The sequence below is a fragment of the Schistocerca piceifrons genome, chromosome 3 (assembly GCF_021461385.2).
Source record: "Schistocerca piceifrons isolate TAMUIC-IGC-003096 chromosome 3, iqSchPice1.1, whole genome shotgun sequence".
NCBI classification, from domain to species: Eukaryota; Metazoa; Arthropoda; class Insecta; order Orthoptera; family Acrididae; genus Schistocerca; species Schistocerca piceifrons.
The window spans coordinates 702,755,598-702,774,036 of record NC_060140.1 but is presented as its reverse complement, the minus strand read 5'-3'; the positions used below and the strand labels follow the sequence as shown (position 1 = coordinate 702,774,036).

At 38.8% G+C, this 18,439-nt stretch overlaps 1 protein-coding gene across 1 annotated transcript in view; it reads left to right on the top strand.

Annotated features, from left to right (window-relative positions):
• LOC124788305 (protein THEM6) overlaps positions 1 to 13,614 on the top strand; it is a 106,356-nt gene extending 92,742 nt beyond the window's left edge. The window contains exon 3 of the mRNA XM_047255536.1: positions 13,245 to 13,614. Coding sequence (XP_047111492.1) covers positions 13,245 to 13,490 — 246 coding nt within the window. The 3' untranslated portion in view covers positions 13,491 to 13,614. The remainder of the gene's footprint in view (positions 1 to 13,244) is intronic.
• The last annotated feature ends 4,825 nt before the right edge of the window (positions 13,615 to 18,439 follow it).

The window sequence follows — 18,439 nt, the reverse complement described above, 5'->3', positions numbered from 1 at the left end:
TAGTATGCAATAATACCTGTCTTAAAATAACATATTACGGATATCTACACTCAGTCCTCAGCTATGGGATCATGTTTTGGGGAACAAGTGCCAGTAACATACAAACTGTGTTCAAAGTACAAAAAAGAGCCATAAGGATAATAACAAATAGCAACAACAGGGCCCACTGTCTAGACTTATTTAGAAAGCTAGGAATTCTAACTGTTTCTTGTGAGTATATCTTTCAGAACATAATGTTCATTAAGAAAAATCTCAACATGTACAACACAAACAGCCTAATACATGACCATGAAACAAGAGCTTGTCACCACCTCCATCTAGATAGAAAGAACAAGGCAAAGACGCAAAAAAATATATTTTACAATGGGATAAAACTGTACAACAAGTTACCACAAGAAATTAAAGAAATAAATGAGCCCCTTGCTTTCAGACAAAAGCTTAAAACCTTTTTAGTAAGTAAAAGTTGTTATACTGTAAAAGAATATTTCACATAGATGTAGATTATTAGCAACATATGACATTATCACCAAAATATTATGTCATTATAAATATGTGTATGACTAGTTATGAAAACTACACAAAATATGAGAAACCTGTTTAATTGTAAATGTGTGCTCATGTGTTGTAAGCTGACGACATCCATATAATATTTATTATTCCGCGGATGAATAAATAAATAAATAAATAAATGTGCACTAGCACAAATTGACTTTCTATTCGAGCAAACCAGTGCCGGTTTTACTGTCATGCGATTAATTACTTCGCCAGTAAGCACTTCTGCAGTTGGTGGTGGGTATCGTGAGTTACGGCGAAATGGAATACGGAAGATGCGCGACGCGGCTGACGCGGATGTTCGTATTTAACGCGACGTGGCACGATACGGAGGGTTAGTGATCGTCGAATTTCACGTTAATGATTGTCGGTTATCACGTTGGGGTCACCAATGTTGCGAGACTAGGTGTACTAACGTAATTGCTACATAAAACACACGGTAACACATACAACTGCTTTACTACCAAAATAATACCATCAGAGAGAAAACATAGAAGAGAAAACATAGGTCAGAGACTGCACGAAAGATAATAATTACAAATGGCAATCAGCCGATCACTCGCACATAGCATTACGCTGCATGTAACACTGCACTTCATATATACTATCTGCATTTATCTTAAATTAACTCCTTTTTCGAATTTGCTAGCAACTACAACATCAAAACGTTTTAAGAAACTTATAATTTTTACCACAGGTTTTTGTGTTGTCTTATCAGAAATCTCGTTCTGTGTATCTTGTTCAATTCTTATAGGGAATTAGCAACTTTTTAGCTCAACAGATTAAAACATAATTAGTGGGCTTAATTAAAATTTATTTGTTCACTGCCATGTTATACAATGAACCAGCCAAAATGCAGCCCCACTGTGAATGCTGTTCTCAAACATGAGATGAGTTGACTAACATTTGTAAGCAGCCGGGAATCGCCCTAACTACTATCAACCAATTGGCAGCTGCTGCGAATCAGTGTGCTTGAAGAGCTCCTGAGAGTTGTTTACTTCTGATTCCTGTACCAGAGGTACCTTGAGTATTGTCCTCTCCTTTGGATCCTGTTTCCTTTGCAGAAAGTACAAGATCTGTCATTACCCGTCCACTTGACTGCGAGTGGTGTGTCAATGGTAGATTTAGGTGTCCTGTACAGGGTGGATGGGGACCAGGGAGGACTCGTTATACCGAACCCCCTAACCAACAAGTTTGAGGTGCTGTCTTTCACTGACACTGAAACTGAGCCAGGGAACTCACTTCACTTGTTTTAGGGAAACCTGTTGTGTCCAGTGTCAGGAGGAGGCAAACGCAAAAGGTTAGTGGTCTATTAAACATCAGCAGTTCAAACGTAACTTGAATGATGGTACCCCTTAGGGAAATGGCAGAATGAGACAGGAAAGGGCATCAGATGCACTCAGTGTGTATGCCTGGAGACTTCCTTCAACATGTTAAAGAGGCTATTCCGGCAGTCATTGAGGGAACAGGGTGCAACCAACTGCAGATTGTGGCACATGTTGGAATAAATGATGCCTGTTGTCTGGGCTCCGAGGTCATTCTTGGGTCACTCCAGCGACTGATGGAGGAGGTTGTGAAGACTAGCCATGTACGTGGAGTTTCAATGAAGCTTACAGTTTGCAGCATTGTCCACAGAACTGATTATGGTCCTGAGTCGAGTAGAAGGACTGAACCGGAGCCTTTGAAGGTTCTGTGACAAGCTAGACTGTGATTTCCTGGATTTGAGCCAAAGGTTTGAGAACTGTAGGGTGCCCCTAAATAGGTCAGTGTGCACTACACATCAGAGACTGTTACTCAAGTAGTTGACTGTGTGTGGGGCGCACACAAGGATTTTTTAGATTAAGTTACTCTCCAACCTGTAGGAAACCTAGAATTATCAATGTAAGATAGAAAGAAATGCCTCCTACTGGTGAGAGTATTAAAATCCGAATGGTATACTACCGAAGCATTCACAACAAAGTACCAGAGTTTGAAGCACTAATGAAAGCAGTGAAGCTCATGTAATACTAGGTACAGAAAGCTGGTTGAAACCTGTAATTGATATCAGTGAGATATTTGGAGAAATTTTAAGTGTATATTGAAAGGATAGGCAAATGGGAAATGGAGGTGGTGTATTTGTCACAGTAGACAAGAAACTCAAATCCACCAAGGTAGAAATTGAAGCTGCATGTGAAATTGCTTAAGCAAGACTCAGTATCAGGGATGAGCATAAAATGATAACTGGCTCCTTTTATCACCCACAAGACTCATTTCCTTATGTAACCAAAAACTTCAGAGGAAACATCGGTTCACTTCTACGTTCCCCAGTTATACTGTAATCATCAGTGGAGACTTTAATCATCCAACAATTAATTGGAAAATTTCAGTTTTGTTAGTGGTGGGTGTGATAAAGCATCCTGTGAAACTTTACGAAATACCTTCTCTGAAAACCACCTAGAACAGATAGTTAGGAACCCCACTCTTGATGCAGATATGTGAGATTTAATAGCAACAAATAGCCCTGACCTCCTTGAGAATCTCCCAAGTCAAACTGGTATCAGTGACAATGACTCAGTCATGGCAGCAATGATTACCAACGTCAAAGGAGAACTAAAACAAGCAGAAAGATATGTATGTTCAGTAAACTAGATAAAAAATCAGATCTGTCATATCTCAATGAGGAACTTGAAACTTTCAGCACAGGGTAGGAGCTTGTGAGAAACTCTGGCTCAAGTTTAAAAGACTAGTTGGCCATGCACTGGATAGATACGTTCTCAGTGCAACAGTTCATAATGGGAGGGATCCTCCACAGTATACAGTCACTGTAAAGAAACTTCTAAAGAAACAAAGAGGACTGTATACTAGGTGTAAAACAATGAAATGTATTTGGCTGTCAAGAGATCAATGCATGTCTTCAATGATTACTGTAGCAGGATATTGTCAAATGATCTTTCACAGAACACAAACTCCGATCATATGTAAAGGCTATTAGTGGCACCAAAGTTAGTATCCAGTATCTAGCAAATGTGACAGGAGCTGAAATCGAGGGTAAAGCTGAAATACTTAGCTCTGTTTTCAAATGTTTCTTTACCCAGGAGAATTGCCTCAATTTAATCCTCATACCATTGAAAAGATGAATGAAATATGTATTAGTGTCAGTGGTGTTGAGAAACAGCTGAGATTGTTAAAAGTGAACAAAGCTCCAGGCCCAAATGGCATGGATTCTGAAAACACTGACCATGTGAAAGCCAACTTGCACTTTTCTCACATGACATACTGAAAGGTTGGGATCAAGGCAACCAGGTAGATGCAGTGTTTCTTGATTTCTGAAAATCATTTGATGCAGTACCATACCTACACTTACTGTCAAAAGGAAGATCATATGGGGTATCAAGTGAAATTTGTGACTGGATTGAGGGGGTTTTGGTAGGGAGTACACAGCATGTTATAATGGATGGAGAATCATCTTCAAATGTAGAAGTAACTTTGGCCCCTTGGAAGTGTGTTTGAACCCTTGCTGTTCATGTTGTATACTAATGTCCTTGCAGACAATATTAATGGTAAAATCAAGCTTTTAGCAGATATTGCAGTTATCTATAATGAAGAAATATCTGAAAGAAGCTGCATAAATATACTGTCAGATCTTGATAAGATTTCAACATTGTGTAGAGATTGGTAACTTGCTCTAAAAGTTCACAAATGTAAAATTGTGCACTTCGCAAAACAAAAGAAATGTGGTATCCTATAACTTTAATATTAATGAGTCGCTGTTGAAATCAACCAACTCATACAAATACCTGGGTGTAACCGTTTCTAGGGATATGAAATGGAGTAATCACATAGGTTCAGTTGAGGGTAAAGTAGGTGGTAGACTTTGGTTTATTGACAGAACAGTGGGAAGTGCAATCAGTCTACAAAGGACTGCGACTGGTTCTAGAATATTGCTCAAGTGTGCGGGACCCATACCAGATAGGACTAACAGCAGATATTGAACGTACACAGAGAAGGATAGCACGAATGGTCACAGATTTGTTTAATCCATGTGAGAGTGTCACAGAAATTCTGAAGGAACTGAAGTGAAAGTGTCTTGAAGATAGCTGTAAAGTATCCCAAGAAATTCTGTTAACAGAGTTTCAAGAATCAGCTTTAAATGATTACCCTAGTAATGTAGTAGAACCCTTTATGTATTTCTCACAGAGGGATCATGGGGATAAGATTAGAATAATTACTGCACTCACAAAGGCATTCAGACACTAATTTTTCCCATGTTCCATACATGAATGGAACAGGAAGCAGCCCTAATAACTGGTACAATGGGATATACCCTCGGCCATACACCTCACACTGTTTTGCAGAGTATAGACGGAGATGGAGATGATACTGTGATGTTTCAATGAATGTCATACTCAGCGTCCTTTCGTATATACAAAACTTCTTAAAATTTTAGATTTTAACAATTATTTTTGAAATATGAATGTTTTAGTTAGAGTACAAGGAAATGTCCTTAAAAGCATGTTAAATGTTGTTGATGTTCAAAATGTTTACATCTTGAATCATTGATTATGACATGTTACATTTTTTTCTGGAAACTACTATTTGAAAATTCTATATATTTTACCTAAAAATTGCATTAAATGAATGAATTTCTGTCTTAACTGTGTTTGAATCTGTTGAACTGACTGTAAAGAAACATTTATACACAAAGTTAGAATCTGATGAATTATATGATGAATTTTGTCTTTTGTAGGCCATTAAATTATTTAAGATGATGTTAAATGATTATTAATGCAGGTGTCAGAACAACATAATAAAAATTACAAATTATTATATACTTCATTAGAAGCATTTATCACCTGCTACTATATGAATTCATTATTGAATATTTCATTAACCACTGTGTCTTAAACTCTCTCACACAATTCACAGAAGCAAACTGGTATGACTACTATTTTCATTTTCCTCTTTTATGATTGCTTAGGAAGGAAATTCCAAATATTAGTGTACTGATTATCTTTAAGAAGTGAAAGAAACAAGACTACTGTGTCCCAATGCAATATTTTTTCACATTCAGTACAGGTTATATGTATTTGAATGAGCAGTTGAATGTAATGCAGAAATTGTTTGAATTTTTGTCTACAAAGTGACTTGGAATGACACTTTTCACAGCCCATTCAGGAAACTGGACACTAAAATTGAACTTGTGGGTGAATGCTGCCATTCATGGAAGCCACATGTCTTTACTGCAAGATTACAGCAACAACTGTGTCAAGTGGAGTACCGTGAAACTCATGGCTCAACCCTTTGTCCCTGATGATTTCCAAGAGTTGATGTGGATTTTCTTGAATCCTGCCTAGTTGTCAAAGATGGGGTGTCTAGGAAACCTGCTTCTTGGATTGCTAGACAACATTTCAAGCAAATCATATTAAAGAGTTTTATTACTAAATGAATCAATGACAGTACTTAACTTTGAAAAATACATAGCTGTGTTGCAAGTAAAGGGCAACATGCAATATAATCATTGTCCTTCAGTATAGTGATTCCAATACAAGTGAAGTGATACAGTGGATGCTTCTATCCAGGTCACTGGTCTTGATGCTTTCATAGAACTGGCAGAATTGGCCATGACCAGTAGGGAGTGGTGCTTATGTTCTCTTCACCTAGAGGCCGCTGCTGTCATGTTGTCATCCTAGAGAAGGGATGGCTAGCATGCAGTTGGCTGATGTCTCCATCACAGCCCTCTCTGCTCTATCATTCCTGACTGGCATTCCAGTGCTTGACTTTACACCAGAACATTCCTCCTCCCCCCCCCCCCCCCCCAAAGTGATAGACCCTCGTCGAATAAGGAGTTCAACTGTGGGAGGGGAGGTAGTATCATGGACCGGAGGGTGTGGCTGCAAGGGAGGTCAGGCTTCCAGTTGTACTCTGCCATCCGACCTTCGTTCTGGTGGAAATATACCCCAGAAAATGACCAGAAGGGTATGTGTCCGCCTCCTGAGGCCCATAAGATGTAGAGGATGGTGGCTGCAGCAGCATGGGTGGGTCCAGCTCCATTGGTAGGATCGAGGAGGTGAAGAATCCGTCTCCATGAGGTCATCCCACAGTGTCATACTGACACTCTCTGGCGGCTGCTGTGGCTGTGCTGTCCTTGGGATCCATGAATCTAGGGGAAGAGATACAGAAGGATCACAATGCACATGATAGTGGTGAATTTGGCTGTGATGTCGGTGTTGCAATCAGGCAGGGCCTGAAATGAGATACATGCATGTGCCAAGTCGATGAAGAATCTTGCCTCACACCCACAATCTGCTGCCACTAAAAACCCTGTAAAACACAATGTCATGTGGTGCGAAGCAATACTTGCATCCTTCCTTCAGTGCCGGATGCTGGGGAGGGTGGAGCAGATGGAGAAGTGTCTGATGGTGGCAGGTGTGAAGTAATTTCGCCGGTGATGGTTCATCTTGTGGATGCGAACGATAGGAGGTGAGAAACAATTGCAATGCTTGATCCATGATGTGTGCGTTGTGAAGTTTCTTCACCATTTGACTGTGAATGGATGGTACACTAGTTAGATGCTGTATACTATTGTGTTCACAGAATGTTTCAAACTCATTTGACATGAACTGTAGGCTGCTGTCTGACACTATGACTTCAGGCAAATGTTTGAGGTAAAAAATAGAGGACAACACTGGAAGTGTGCCACGTGATGTTGTCGAGTTCATTGACACAGCAAAAGGGAAGTTGCTATAAGAGTCTACCACAATCAACCAATGAGTGTTCCAGAACGGTCCTGCAAAGACTGTGTGCAAATGTTGCCATGGTGATTGTGACCTAGGCCAAACAGAGAATGTTTGTGGGGAAGCGGACTGATTTTCCATGTATGTATGTCACTGTGATCTGTTCTATTTGTGTGTCCATACCCTGCCAAGTACAGTGTCAACACACTAACTGTTTCATACAAACAATCCCTGTGTCCTTCATGAAGTGACTGCAATACTTCTTTTTACAAAGCATTGGGGATTGACACACATGACTGTCCACTGTCATTCTGAACAAGAATCATGTCTTGCTGTATAGCGAGGCTGTGCTGAGGTGCAAAGTATCGGCACACTACAGAGTTCTTTATGCTATACGATGAGTAAGGCCAAGATGCGTGAATGTATTTTAGCAAAATTTTCAAATCTGAATCAGTTTCCGTGGCTTGTGCAATTTTCCTATAGTTCAGAGGATATTATTGAAACAATTCAGAATCCAGAGCATTGATGTGACAACAAGATATGGCAGAAGTGAAAAAAGTCTGCATCAGGGCCAATCGGAAGAAGTGAAAGTGAGTCCGCATTACCATGTTGAGCTGTTGGACAATACACAATCTCTTACTGGCATTGACACAACAACAAAGCCCATCTTTGAAATTTTTGGGCAGTTCATACAGGAGCCTGTTTCATCAGATGAAACAAGGACTGGAGTAGCTTGTGATCTGTTATGAAACAGAATTTTCTGCCATAAAAATAGTGGTGCAATTTGATGGCACCATACACAATAGCCAATGCCTCTTTCTCTATTTGTGAATAGTTACACTGAGCTTTGGGCAACACTTTAGATGCAAAAGCAATAGGCCTGTCTTTATCACCAAAACTATGTGAAAACACTGCACCGATTCCGTAAGAGGGAATGTCAACTTGCAACACAACCAGTTTGTCAGGATCGAAGTGAACCAAGCATCAATCACTAAGCAGTGCATCTTTAAGTCTGAAAAGCTGCTTGGCACTCATCTGTCCAAACAAAGGGGACATTCTTGTGATGCAAGTGATGCAATGGAGCCACAATTTGTTCAGCATTCAGTATGAACCAAATATAATAGTTCAGTTTCCCCAAAACTGACTGCAATTCTGTGACATTGTGAGGAACTGGCAAGTCCCATATCGCTAACAAATGTGATTGAAGAGCATGTACATCTTGACTGTTTATGACATGACCAAGATACTGGAACTCAGGTTTAAAAAAAATCACACTTGTTCAGTTGACACTTTAGTCCTGCCTCAGATAACACACAAAACAAAGCATGCAAATTTGCTGTGTTCTTTAGGTGAACATCCTGCTACGACAATATCGTCCAAATAGTTTGAACAGTTTGGTACTTGAGCAGGCAGCTGTTCCAAATACCGTTGGAAAATGATGGATGTGGAAACACTGCCAAAAGGCAAATGCAAATATTTAACAAGCCTAAATGAGTGTTCATAACACACACTTTTTGATATTCTTCATCTAGTGGTATTTGAAGATATGTGTCTTTGCAAATCAATTTTTGAAAAGTAGCGACCAGTGCCTAATCTGTCCATGAGATCCTCTGGGCATGGCAATGAATAAGTATCAATCACAGTTTTCGGGTTGAGTGTAAACTTAAAGCCAACACAGAGCGAATGTGACCTGAAGGTCTGAGGAGTAAAACCAGTGGACATGCCCATTGACTAGCTGATATGGGTGCAATAGTTCTGCTATCTTGCAATTCTTTAAGTTCAGCAACTACTTTGTCCCGTAATGCAATGGGAACAGTTCTGGCCTAGCAAAATTTCAGCTGAGGATTGTCTTTCATAGTAATATGTGCAAAAAAATTGTTAGCCTTGCCTAAACATTCAGAAAAGAGTTCAGGGAATCCTTGCAGCAAGCTAGCTACTCTGTCTTTTGCATTAAATGCAGTCACTGTCAACATGTTATTCTGAATTTGAAAGCCAAACAATTCAAATGAATCAAGACCAAATATGTTCTCACAATAGCATGATTGTAGTACAGCGAAAGTGACAGTTCACATATGCAAGCAATACATGGCAGGCAAAGTACATTTTCCGAGAACAGGAATGTCTTGTCCATTGTAAGCCATCAGGTGTGTGCTAGTTTTAGACAGGCATGGGGTGCCTAACAGTTCATATGTGTTACAATTCAGCAATGTAACAGAGGAACCCATGTCCAACTGAAATTTCACACGTTTTCCACTAATATGCAATGGAACAAAAAAGCTTGTTGGACTGACGTAGCACTGACGAAACTGTTTGCTTGCTAGTTTTGCTGATGGCCGCAGCAGGCTTTGAATGCACTGCATAGATTACATGAGTCTTATGACTAGAATTTTGTGAGTGGACAGAATTCTTATGTTTGTTCCATTGCAAACATATGGATTGTACATGATCTTTCTGGCCATAAGCGTAACACAGTGCTTGTCTGGAAGGGCAGTCTTGGCGCTTGTGCCATGAATAGCACTGATGGTATGATGTAATTCTGTTCACCTGTTCAGAGAGCTGCTTATGCGGCATGGAGAACCGTTTACAAGGCATGGTGCGTGCAAGCTGCTGCACCCTACTGGGCCAATTGCTAGCAAGGGATGACTCAAGCCGACAAGTTTGTGGCTGCTCAAAATTTTCAGCCGACACAGCATCTGAACGATATTGATCTAGGATATGCACTACATGCTGAAATGATGGATTGGACTGTTTCAAAATCTGTTCTCTAAGTTTGGCATCCATTGCATTGTACACAATCAGATCATGCAACATAATATCTGAATATAAAGTACCACAAGCACATTTGAATTTGCATTTCCTCGTCATACCCTCCAAATCTTACTCACTCACAGTAAGTTTGTTCCGACCTTTTCTTGGAATTAAAGAATTGATACCTAACTGCTACCACATTCAGTTATTGGTCATAATAGTTAGTGAGCGAATCCACAAACTTATCATAGGAAAGTCCATTCAGAGTAGCGTTAGGGAACAGTTTCTAAATGAGATGAAACACTGCACTTTCTACCATTGACAATAAATGATGGAGCTGCACAGTACCTGGCAACTTGTAGCAATTACTTGGGCTTAAGACTGTTGCAACCACTTGAGTCGCTCCTCTTCTTTTTCATTAAACTGGTGAAAAGGTGGTATGGCAGTCGGAGCTACAAGTGCCTGCTGCAACATATTGATGGCTTGAGCGGTGAGTAGCTGCTGTATCATATTTAGTAGAGCTGTGATTTGTTGACTCTGAAACTGAAACATCTGTGTTAGCTGTGTTGCATCTATCTCTTGCAGCTGTGGCGCCTGAGCAGGGGGTAGGAGAGGTGGGTTTTTCATTTTGGAAGAGATAAATGCAAGAAACAGACAAGGCAAGCAATAAAAATAAGTACAAAAGCAAAGAAAATTTCTGCAATGCCCACCTGAAAACACTGATCAGCAAAAACACTAGAAGAGACACTATTAATGCAAGTAAACACACCTATGCAAAGAAAAGACAATGTAGAATCAAGGTGCCAGCAAACACCAAATAAAATTTCTGGCAGTTAGTTCAAGGTTCTTCTGAATACTCATCACCAACGTTGAATCCTGTCTAGTTGTCAAAGACATGATGTCTAGGAAACCTGCTTCTTGCATTGCTAGACAATTCAGGCAAATCTTTTTAAAGAGTTTAGTATGCAATGAATCAATGACAATATTTAACTTTGAGAAATACACAGATGTGCTGCAAGCAAAGGGCACAGTATTATGATTCCAATACAAGTGAAGTAATACAGTGGATGCTTCTATCCAGGTCGCTGGTCTTGACACTTCTGTAGAACTGTCAGAGCGGGCCATGAGCAGTTGGGTGTGGTGCTTATGTCCTCTTCACCTAGAGGCCACTGCTGTCATGTTGTCGTCCTAGAGAGGGGTCGGCTAGCATGCAATTGGCTGTCTCCTTCCCAGCCCTCTCCACTCTATCATTCCTGACTGGCATGCTGGCGCTTGACTTTACGCCAGAACAGATTTTAAGCATGATGTACTTATTTTATGGAGACTTTCATTTTTTTAAAAGCCAAATTAGAGAATGTCCTTGCAAATCTAGACCATTGTTGCCATGACGTTTATAATGGAATGACATACATCCACTAATTTCATCCATGCCTAGGTCTCAAGTACTAGCTACATAATGGAGTATTTGCTTAAGTCATACTACATCTTCTGTTGATTTCTTGATAGCACCATAATCAAAGAATTTTTTCTCAAGTCTGAGGAAATATGATGCTGGTTTCATAATGATCTTGAATTTGGCCTTCAGATCATCAACAAACTTTCTGGCATTCTGCTGCTTACATGTCATAGCTAACCCATCCTCTGCATAAAGAGCAACCAACAGTTTCTTGTCACCTTCTTCTTTGATATGTAAGAAAGGATCTTTATAACTTGCCTTGAAACCGGCTCACAAAAGAAATGCTCCAAAATGTGCACTCCAACATCTCAGAGCTTGCAGAAGCCCATACAAACTTCTCCTTAATTTGCAAACTGTGCCATCTTTATACCAATCTGGCTGTTGCACAAATAGTACTACTTGTAGTTTGCCATACAGTAAAGCTGTGGACACATAACTGTATGAGATGCTTCTTCTCGGCTGCAGAGATGTTCTCAGCTTAGCTACTGGACTGAAGGTTTCACTATAGTCTACATCATAGCAGTGATTAAAACCCATGAAGACAAATCTTGCTTTATATTTCTCAGTGCTTTAGAGTTTAATCTTTATACGAAAAACACACTTACAAGATATAGCTCTTGCTCATTTTGGTTGAATAGTTAATTCATATATATATATATATATATATATATATATATATATATATATATATATATATATATATATATATATATATATATATATATATATATATATATATATCTGCTTGTGTATACCCGTCCTTTTTTCCCCCTATGGTAAGTCTTTCCGCTCCCAGGATTGGAATGACTCCTTACCCTCTCCCTTAAAACCCACATCCTTTCGTCTTTCCCTCTCCTTCCCTCTTTCCTGATGAGGCAACAGTTTGTTGTGAAAGCTTGAATTTTGTGTGTATGTTTGTGTTTGTTTGTGTGTCTGTCGACCTGCCAGCACTTTCATTTGGTAAGTCACATCATCTTTGTTTTTAGATATATTTTTCCTACGTGGAATGTTTCCCTCTATTATAACCAGATCATATATATCCTTTCGTCTTTCCCTCTCCTTCCCTCTTTCCTGATGAGGCAACAGTTTGTTGTGAAAGCTTGAATTTTGTGTGTATGTATGTGTTTGTTTGGTCTCCATTTCTCATGGTTACAGCTGCACTGCAACAATGAAATTTTTTCAATGGAATTTAATGCAGCAACTTCTTTGGGCAAAGTTGGTTGAATGCCTGCCTTGTACAAGGTATTAAAGGGCTCTCAGACTTCAAACAACACAGTTTTGTTATTAGTTTGAAGCCAAGACTCCTCTGTTGATGACTTAAATTCACTATTAAGTTTCGGGGGGCGGGGGGAGCTTTCCTATTTCTTACTTTCTTACTGCTACATATCCCATATGAGTTTTTTACAGAGTTTTAAAAATTTTCACTATTTGCTGCTTTTTGACTAACTTGCCTGGGATTTATGGTGATTAGGTGGCTAAAGAAGACATCTGAATAGGTGTGACACGGGTGCAACATTTCTGCTGCTACCTTGGTTTCGTGGGCATTTTGAATGGGTGTAAGCAGTAGCGGAAGCACAGTGTTTTGTCTCCCATAGCACCATGTTGCAGTATGTTGGTTCAGGGATTTCAGGGCTGCAGATTGTAGATAAAAAATAATTAATTACATGACTTTATTTGTTGAGGTGATAATCAAAATTTTTTGAATACTCACTGTATATGTGGATTTAGGGCTCATATAACAGATGGTAGTAACATGATTCTTCTTGTGTTGGCAGCTGATCTACTGGGATGAGAAGAGCATCTACCTGGAACAGCAGTTTGTGACACCACGTGATGGCTTTGTGCGTGCTGTGGTGCTGAGCCGACAGAATGTGGTGGGCACTGACGCACGTGTCATGATGCGCGACCTGACACATTGCGATGCTCCGCCACCACCGCCGAAGGACCTGGAGCTGTGGTTGGAAGCTATGGATGCTTCTCGGACACGCCTAAGACCTGGAGATGCCTCCAAGAATGACTGAGTAGTCTCCTAGTGATGCTGCCACATATTTTGAGTTGGCGTTTTATTAACGTAACTACAACATATCACTGTATCAAAACTTCAAACATTTGTACCATGGACATTAATAAAGATTTGTATCAATATGATGTGTTTTATCATTATGGATCAAGACAAACCATAAGTCTGTTTTACAGCTGAACAGTGCAAAAGCTTGACTCAACAACGACACTGATTTTACACTATTTTTGCCTGACACTGTGCAAGTGAACATGAGTACAATGTGTTTCCTGAAAGATATGTTGCGTACTTCACAAACTTTTTGTGCTGCCAAATGACAGAAGGTGAACCTGTGATAAATTTGAAGGTTGATTTGAACATTAAAACACATGGGATGGTATTATTGGTGTTGGTATGCCTATGCCTCCTTTGATTATTGAGCTGACTTATCCTTTCAGTTATAGGGAGACCTATAGATTAATGTGGACTCCAAATCATGGTGCAATTCAGCAATTTTCACATTAACCAAGCTTTACCAGATAGAGTGAAAGTCAATCATTCAAAAGAGTCTCCATTTGTGTGTTTGTTTTCACAATGATGTGATGTGATTTTTATTTAAGCAATAAAAATGTTTGTTGCTAAAATAATCACCTTTTTCACCAACAGGAGGCACTTCAGTGAAATCAGTTGTTGTTTATATTGGCTTAATGCAACACACAGTTCTGTATGTTTACACATCCATTAAGTGAGTATTGCATCTTATCTATTAACAGACAATTTAGCACTAAGTCTGTAGGTAGAAAATGAGAGTACTGAAATAATAGATGACTTTTTACACAGCTCCCCCACCTTTCTCCCTCTTCCCTCATCCGGTACCCCCATTCCTGCCCCCTGCCCCCCCCCCCCCCCCCCACACACACACACACTTTCCATAGAAATTCAAGATAGTGGGTTCAGGTCAGGTGTCCTCACATCTGTATTTGTTCCTAAAGACTCTGGTTTTAAGTCCTGGAAAGGTGCATCTTTATAAATTTTTGTTATATACAACCATATTTTGTCTCTTTTTGTTTTGGTCAAGATGGTGGGGGTTGCTATTCTCATCACAGACTTAATAGTCTGAAGATCTAGGTCAAGGTCCACAGAAGACGTTTCACAACTTTTTCCTTTCATAAAAACTTTTACCACAAGACACAATACATACAAGGCAATCATAAACAGTCTGAAAAGCTGGTAAGGGTGTTGCAGGGTACACTGTGCAGAGAATTAATTGTTAAGAAAAAAATTCAATATTATGCACCATTTCTGAGTTAATTAGCATTGAAGTTAGCCAATCATGCCATTGTGCATGCCAATGCTAGCTGCCCACCAGATACATCAGTGTCAGTTATTCTCATAGTGTAGATAAAAATGCACTAGACTGCTCAGCCTTTGGCATGGGTTTGGTCCTTATTATTGTCCCATGCCCAATTTTTGTATCACTCTCTTGTTCAGTTTTATGAAACCAAACAAAGAACACATGGGGCTGCTTGATTTTGGGGCAACTATGGTCTGATTGGCTAATTTTAATGCTAATCAACTTGGAAATGGTGCAACCTACTAGTTTTTTTCTTAACAATTATTTCTCTCCACAGCCTACACTGCAATGCACTTACAAGCTTTTCACTCTGTTTCTGACCACCTTGTATAACTAGTGTGGTGTTACAGCTCAATCAACAGGATATTAGTTCATTGAGAGTTAATAATACCCAATCACTGCACTGTGTTATTTATAAGTTTGTTCAAATAAGTATATGTAATGAAGATGATGGTGAAGATTAAGGTAAGGTTTTTAATGAATAAGAAGAAAGATATATGACAATGAACAAATAAGTTATCATTTCTTTCAACAAATGCATCAAAATCCATAAACAAAAAATCTGTACTAATTTTTACGTGCACATGGGCACTGATGAGCCAAAACATTATAACATAAGCATGTTGGTCAACCTTAGAAACATAATACAGTACCGATCCTGCTTGGTATGGATTCAACAAGCCGTTGGTAGGCTTCGAGGAGTATGTGGCACCAGACACCCTACACACAGGTCATGCTAGTCCCACAAAGGAAATTTGATAACCAACACATCAGTGTGAGTTCCCTGTCATGCTCTTCAAGTCACTGTAGTATTTATCTGGCCCTGGATCATTATCCTACTGGAAGAAGCTATCTACGTCAGGAAAACATCAAGCATGTAGGGATGCAGGTGGCCCACAGTAAGGTTCATTGATGTAGTCCATGACTTCAATCTCTACCACAGATCAAATAGAACCAAAGGTCAGGGTCCCCATAGGATAACACTCCTTCTTCTGGTCTGTGTCTGTAGTGTGGTGCATGTTTTGAACAGCTGTTTCCTTTGTGATGGCACATTCAGAAGTAACTATGAACCTAGTATAGTCAAACACAAGGTCATCCTACCAGATGATACGTTTCCATTGTTCCATGGTCCATTCACAATGATCCCATGCATAATTGTTAATGTTGTTTGGTTAATACAAAAAAACATATGAGCTGTCTGCTGCATGTTGTACAATGTATGCTGAATGGTGTTCTCCAAAAACTTGTGTGTGCACCAGCATTAATATAAAGGTGCCACATTATAGATCTTGATACTAAAGCAAAAAAAGTTGAAGTAAAGGTAAGTAATGTTGCATATAGTGATGGTTACTGAAAAAAAGGTTAGTTTTTGTATAGTCCTTCAAGCTTGAGTAAAGGAAAAAAAAAGAAGAAATATGCTGTTTGGGGTAAAGTAATGTTTTAATCAAATAAGGGTTTGTCTATTATCTGAAGAAGGCTAAAGTTTTGTTACTGTGGAGTGATATGTAGTAGAGTCACTTTTTTGAAAGAAAAGGAAAGCAGTGGTTTTGATGTTTAGCTAATGAAGAAATATGTAATGAAGCAATGAGTTGATGAAATGTAAAGATGAACGTGAATAAATAAAATGAAATTAGATTTAGGAAGCAATGATGACTTGTTGAAAGTGAATGAAGTATGTGTATCAATGAGAGGATACTAAGCCATATGAGTTACATATGATTACTGGGTCCTCTTCTGTTTATGATTTATGTAGATGACATAAGATATCACACTCATAGTTCCAAAATAGTTCTGCACATGAATGATACATCTATTGTGCACGAGAAGGAATCATTTAATGAACTAGAGACCCACTGTAATAACATGACAAATAAACTGTTCAGTATTTTAGTGAAATCCACTTAAATGTAAACAGTAGTAATGCATATCTCATGGAGTTTAACAACAGTAATTTTAATGATGAAATTAAACTATACATAGGCAATGAATTAGTAAAAAAAAAGAGTTTAGTGTAAAATTCCTCAGTTTAATAATCAAAGCAATCTAAACTGGGACACACATGTTGACACTCTAGCATGTAAGTTGTCTAAAAATATATTTGCAATTAATATGATTAGCAAGTTCTGCAAAGACACTGTTGTCCTAAAGACTGCAAACCATGCTCTGTTTTCCTCTCATCTGAGTTATGGAATAGAAATTTGGGGAGCAACAATCAAAGCAAAACAAAATAAGCTATTACTACTTCAAAAAAGGACTATAAGAATCATCTGTGGAGCAAAATATAAGGAATCATGTTGTGGCTTGTTTCCAAAAACTGGTGTACTGACCAAAGTAAACATATACATTCTAAAAGCCATATTATTTGTTCCAATTTGTATCACTACAATACCAGAAATAAAGAAAAATTCTACATCAGCATCCACAGAACAGCACTCTATGAAAAGGGTCCACAATATGCAGCATTAAAGTTAGCCAGTTAAGTTATGACCCTACCCACAATGAAGCTTAAATTTCAGCTAAAGAAATTCCTGTTACAAAATCCATTTTGCACATTAGAAGAGTACCATACTTACATGCAAAATAAGAAGTGCTTCAAAAAAATATGTAAATAGTGTTAAGCAAACAATTTTATTTAACAACAAAAACAATCAATTATTGATAAAATGATTTAATTGAATAAATACAAATATCTACTCACTAAGCAGCGGCAGAATGCACACATAAGACTGTTGTGATTGGCAAGCTTTCAGAGCCAGTGGCTCCTTCTTCAGGCAGAAGGGTTGAAGGGAAAGGAAGAAGGGTGAAGGAAAAGGACTGGAGAGGTGTAGGAGAAGGGGTAGATTTTGGGAAAGTCACCCAGGACAGCAAGTCAGGGGAGACTTACCATACGGGATGAGAAGGAAAGACTGACTTTCCTTCTGATCCCATACATTAAGTCTCCCCTGACCCACAGTTCTGGGTAACTTTTCCAACATCTATCCCTTTTTCTAGACTTCTCCAGTCCTTTTTCTTCACCCTTCTTCCTTCCCCTTCAACCCTTCTGCCTGAAGAAGGAGCCACTGGCTCCAAAAGGTTGCCAGTCATAACAGTCTTTTATGTGTGTGTGCTGCCACTGCTTGGTGAGTAGTCTCTTTATCTATCCAATTAAAGAAACCAGTTTCTTTATAATTTAATCTCTTTGTTATACAATGACGTATCCAGAAGAATGAATTATTTTGCTATGAATCAAGAATTATAACCTGTTTTTATACATATGCAATGAAACATTTGATGTTGAGTAAAGTATTATTATTATTCATTATGTAGCAAAAGTGGGGGAAGTTTGGTAGGGACACTGTCTTTGTGGTAGTTCAGTTTTGCAATTGCACTTTAGTAACAAAGGTAACTGTGTATGCCATAACCACTGATATAAAAAATATAAAGCAGGTTATAATGGTACAAGATGACAAAAACCACTCAAAGATGAAAAATTTGGAAATTTTCATTCAGGGCACTGTGTATGGCAAAAAGCTGCTGAATGATAAATTGGAAAGTAGCAATGTAAATTTCTTTACAAAATTCTCTGTTATGGAATGCTTGTTTTATTAATATAAAGAGAATTCCTTTACCAAAAAACT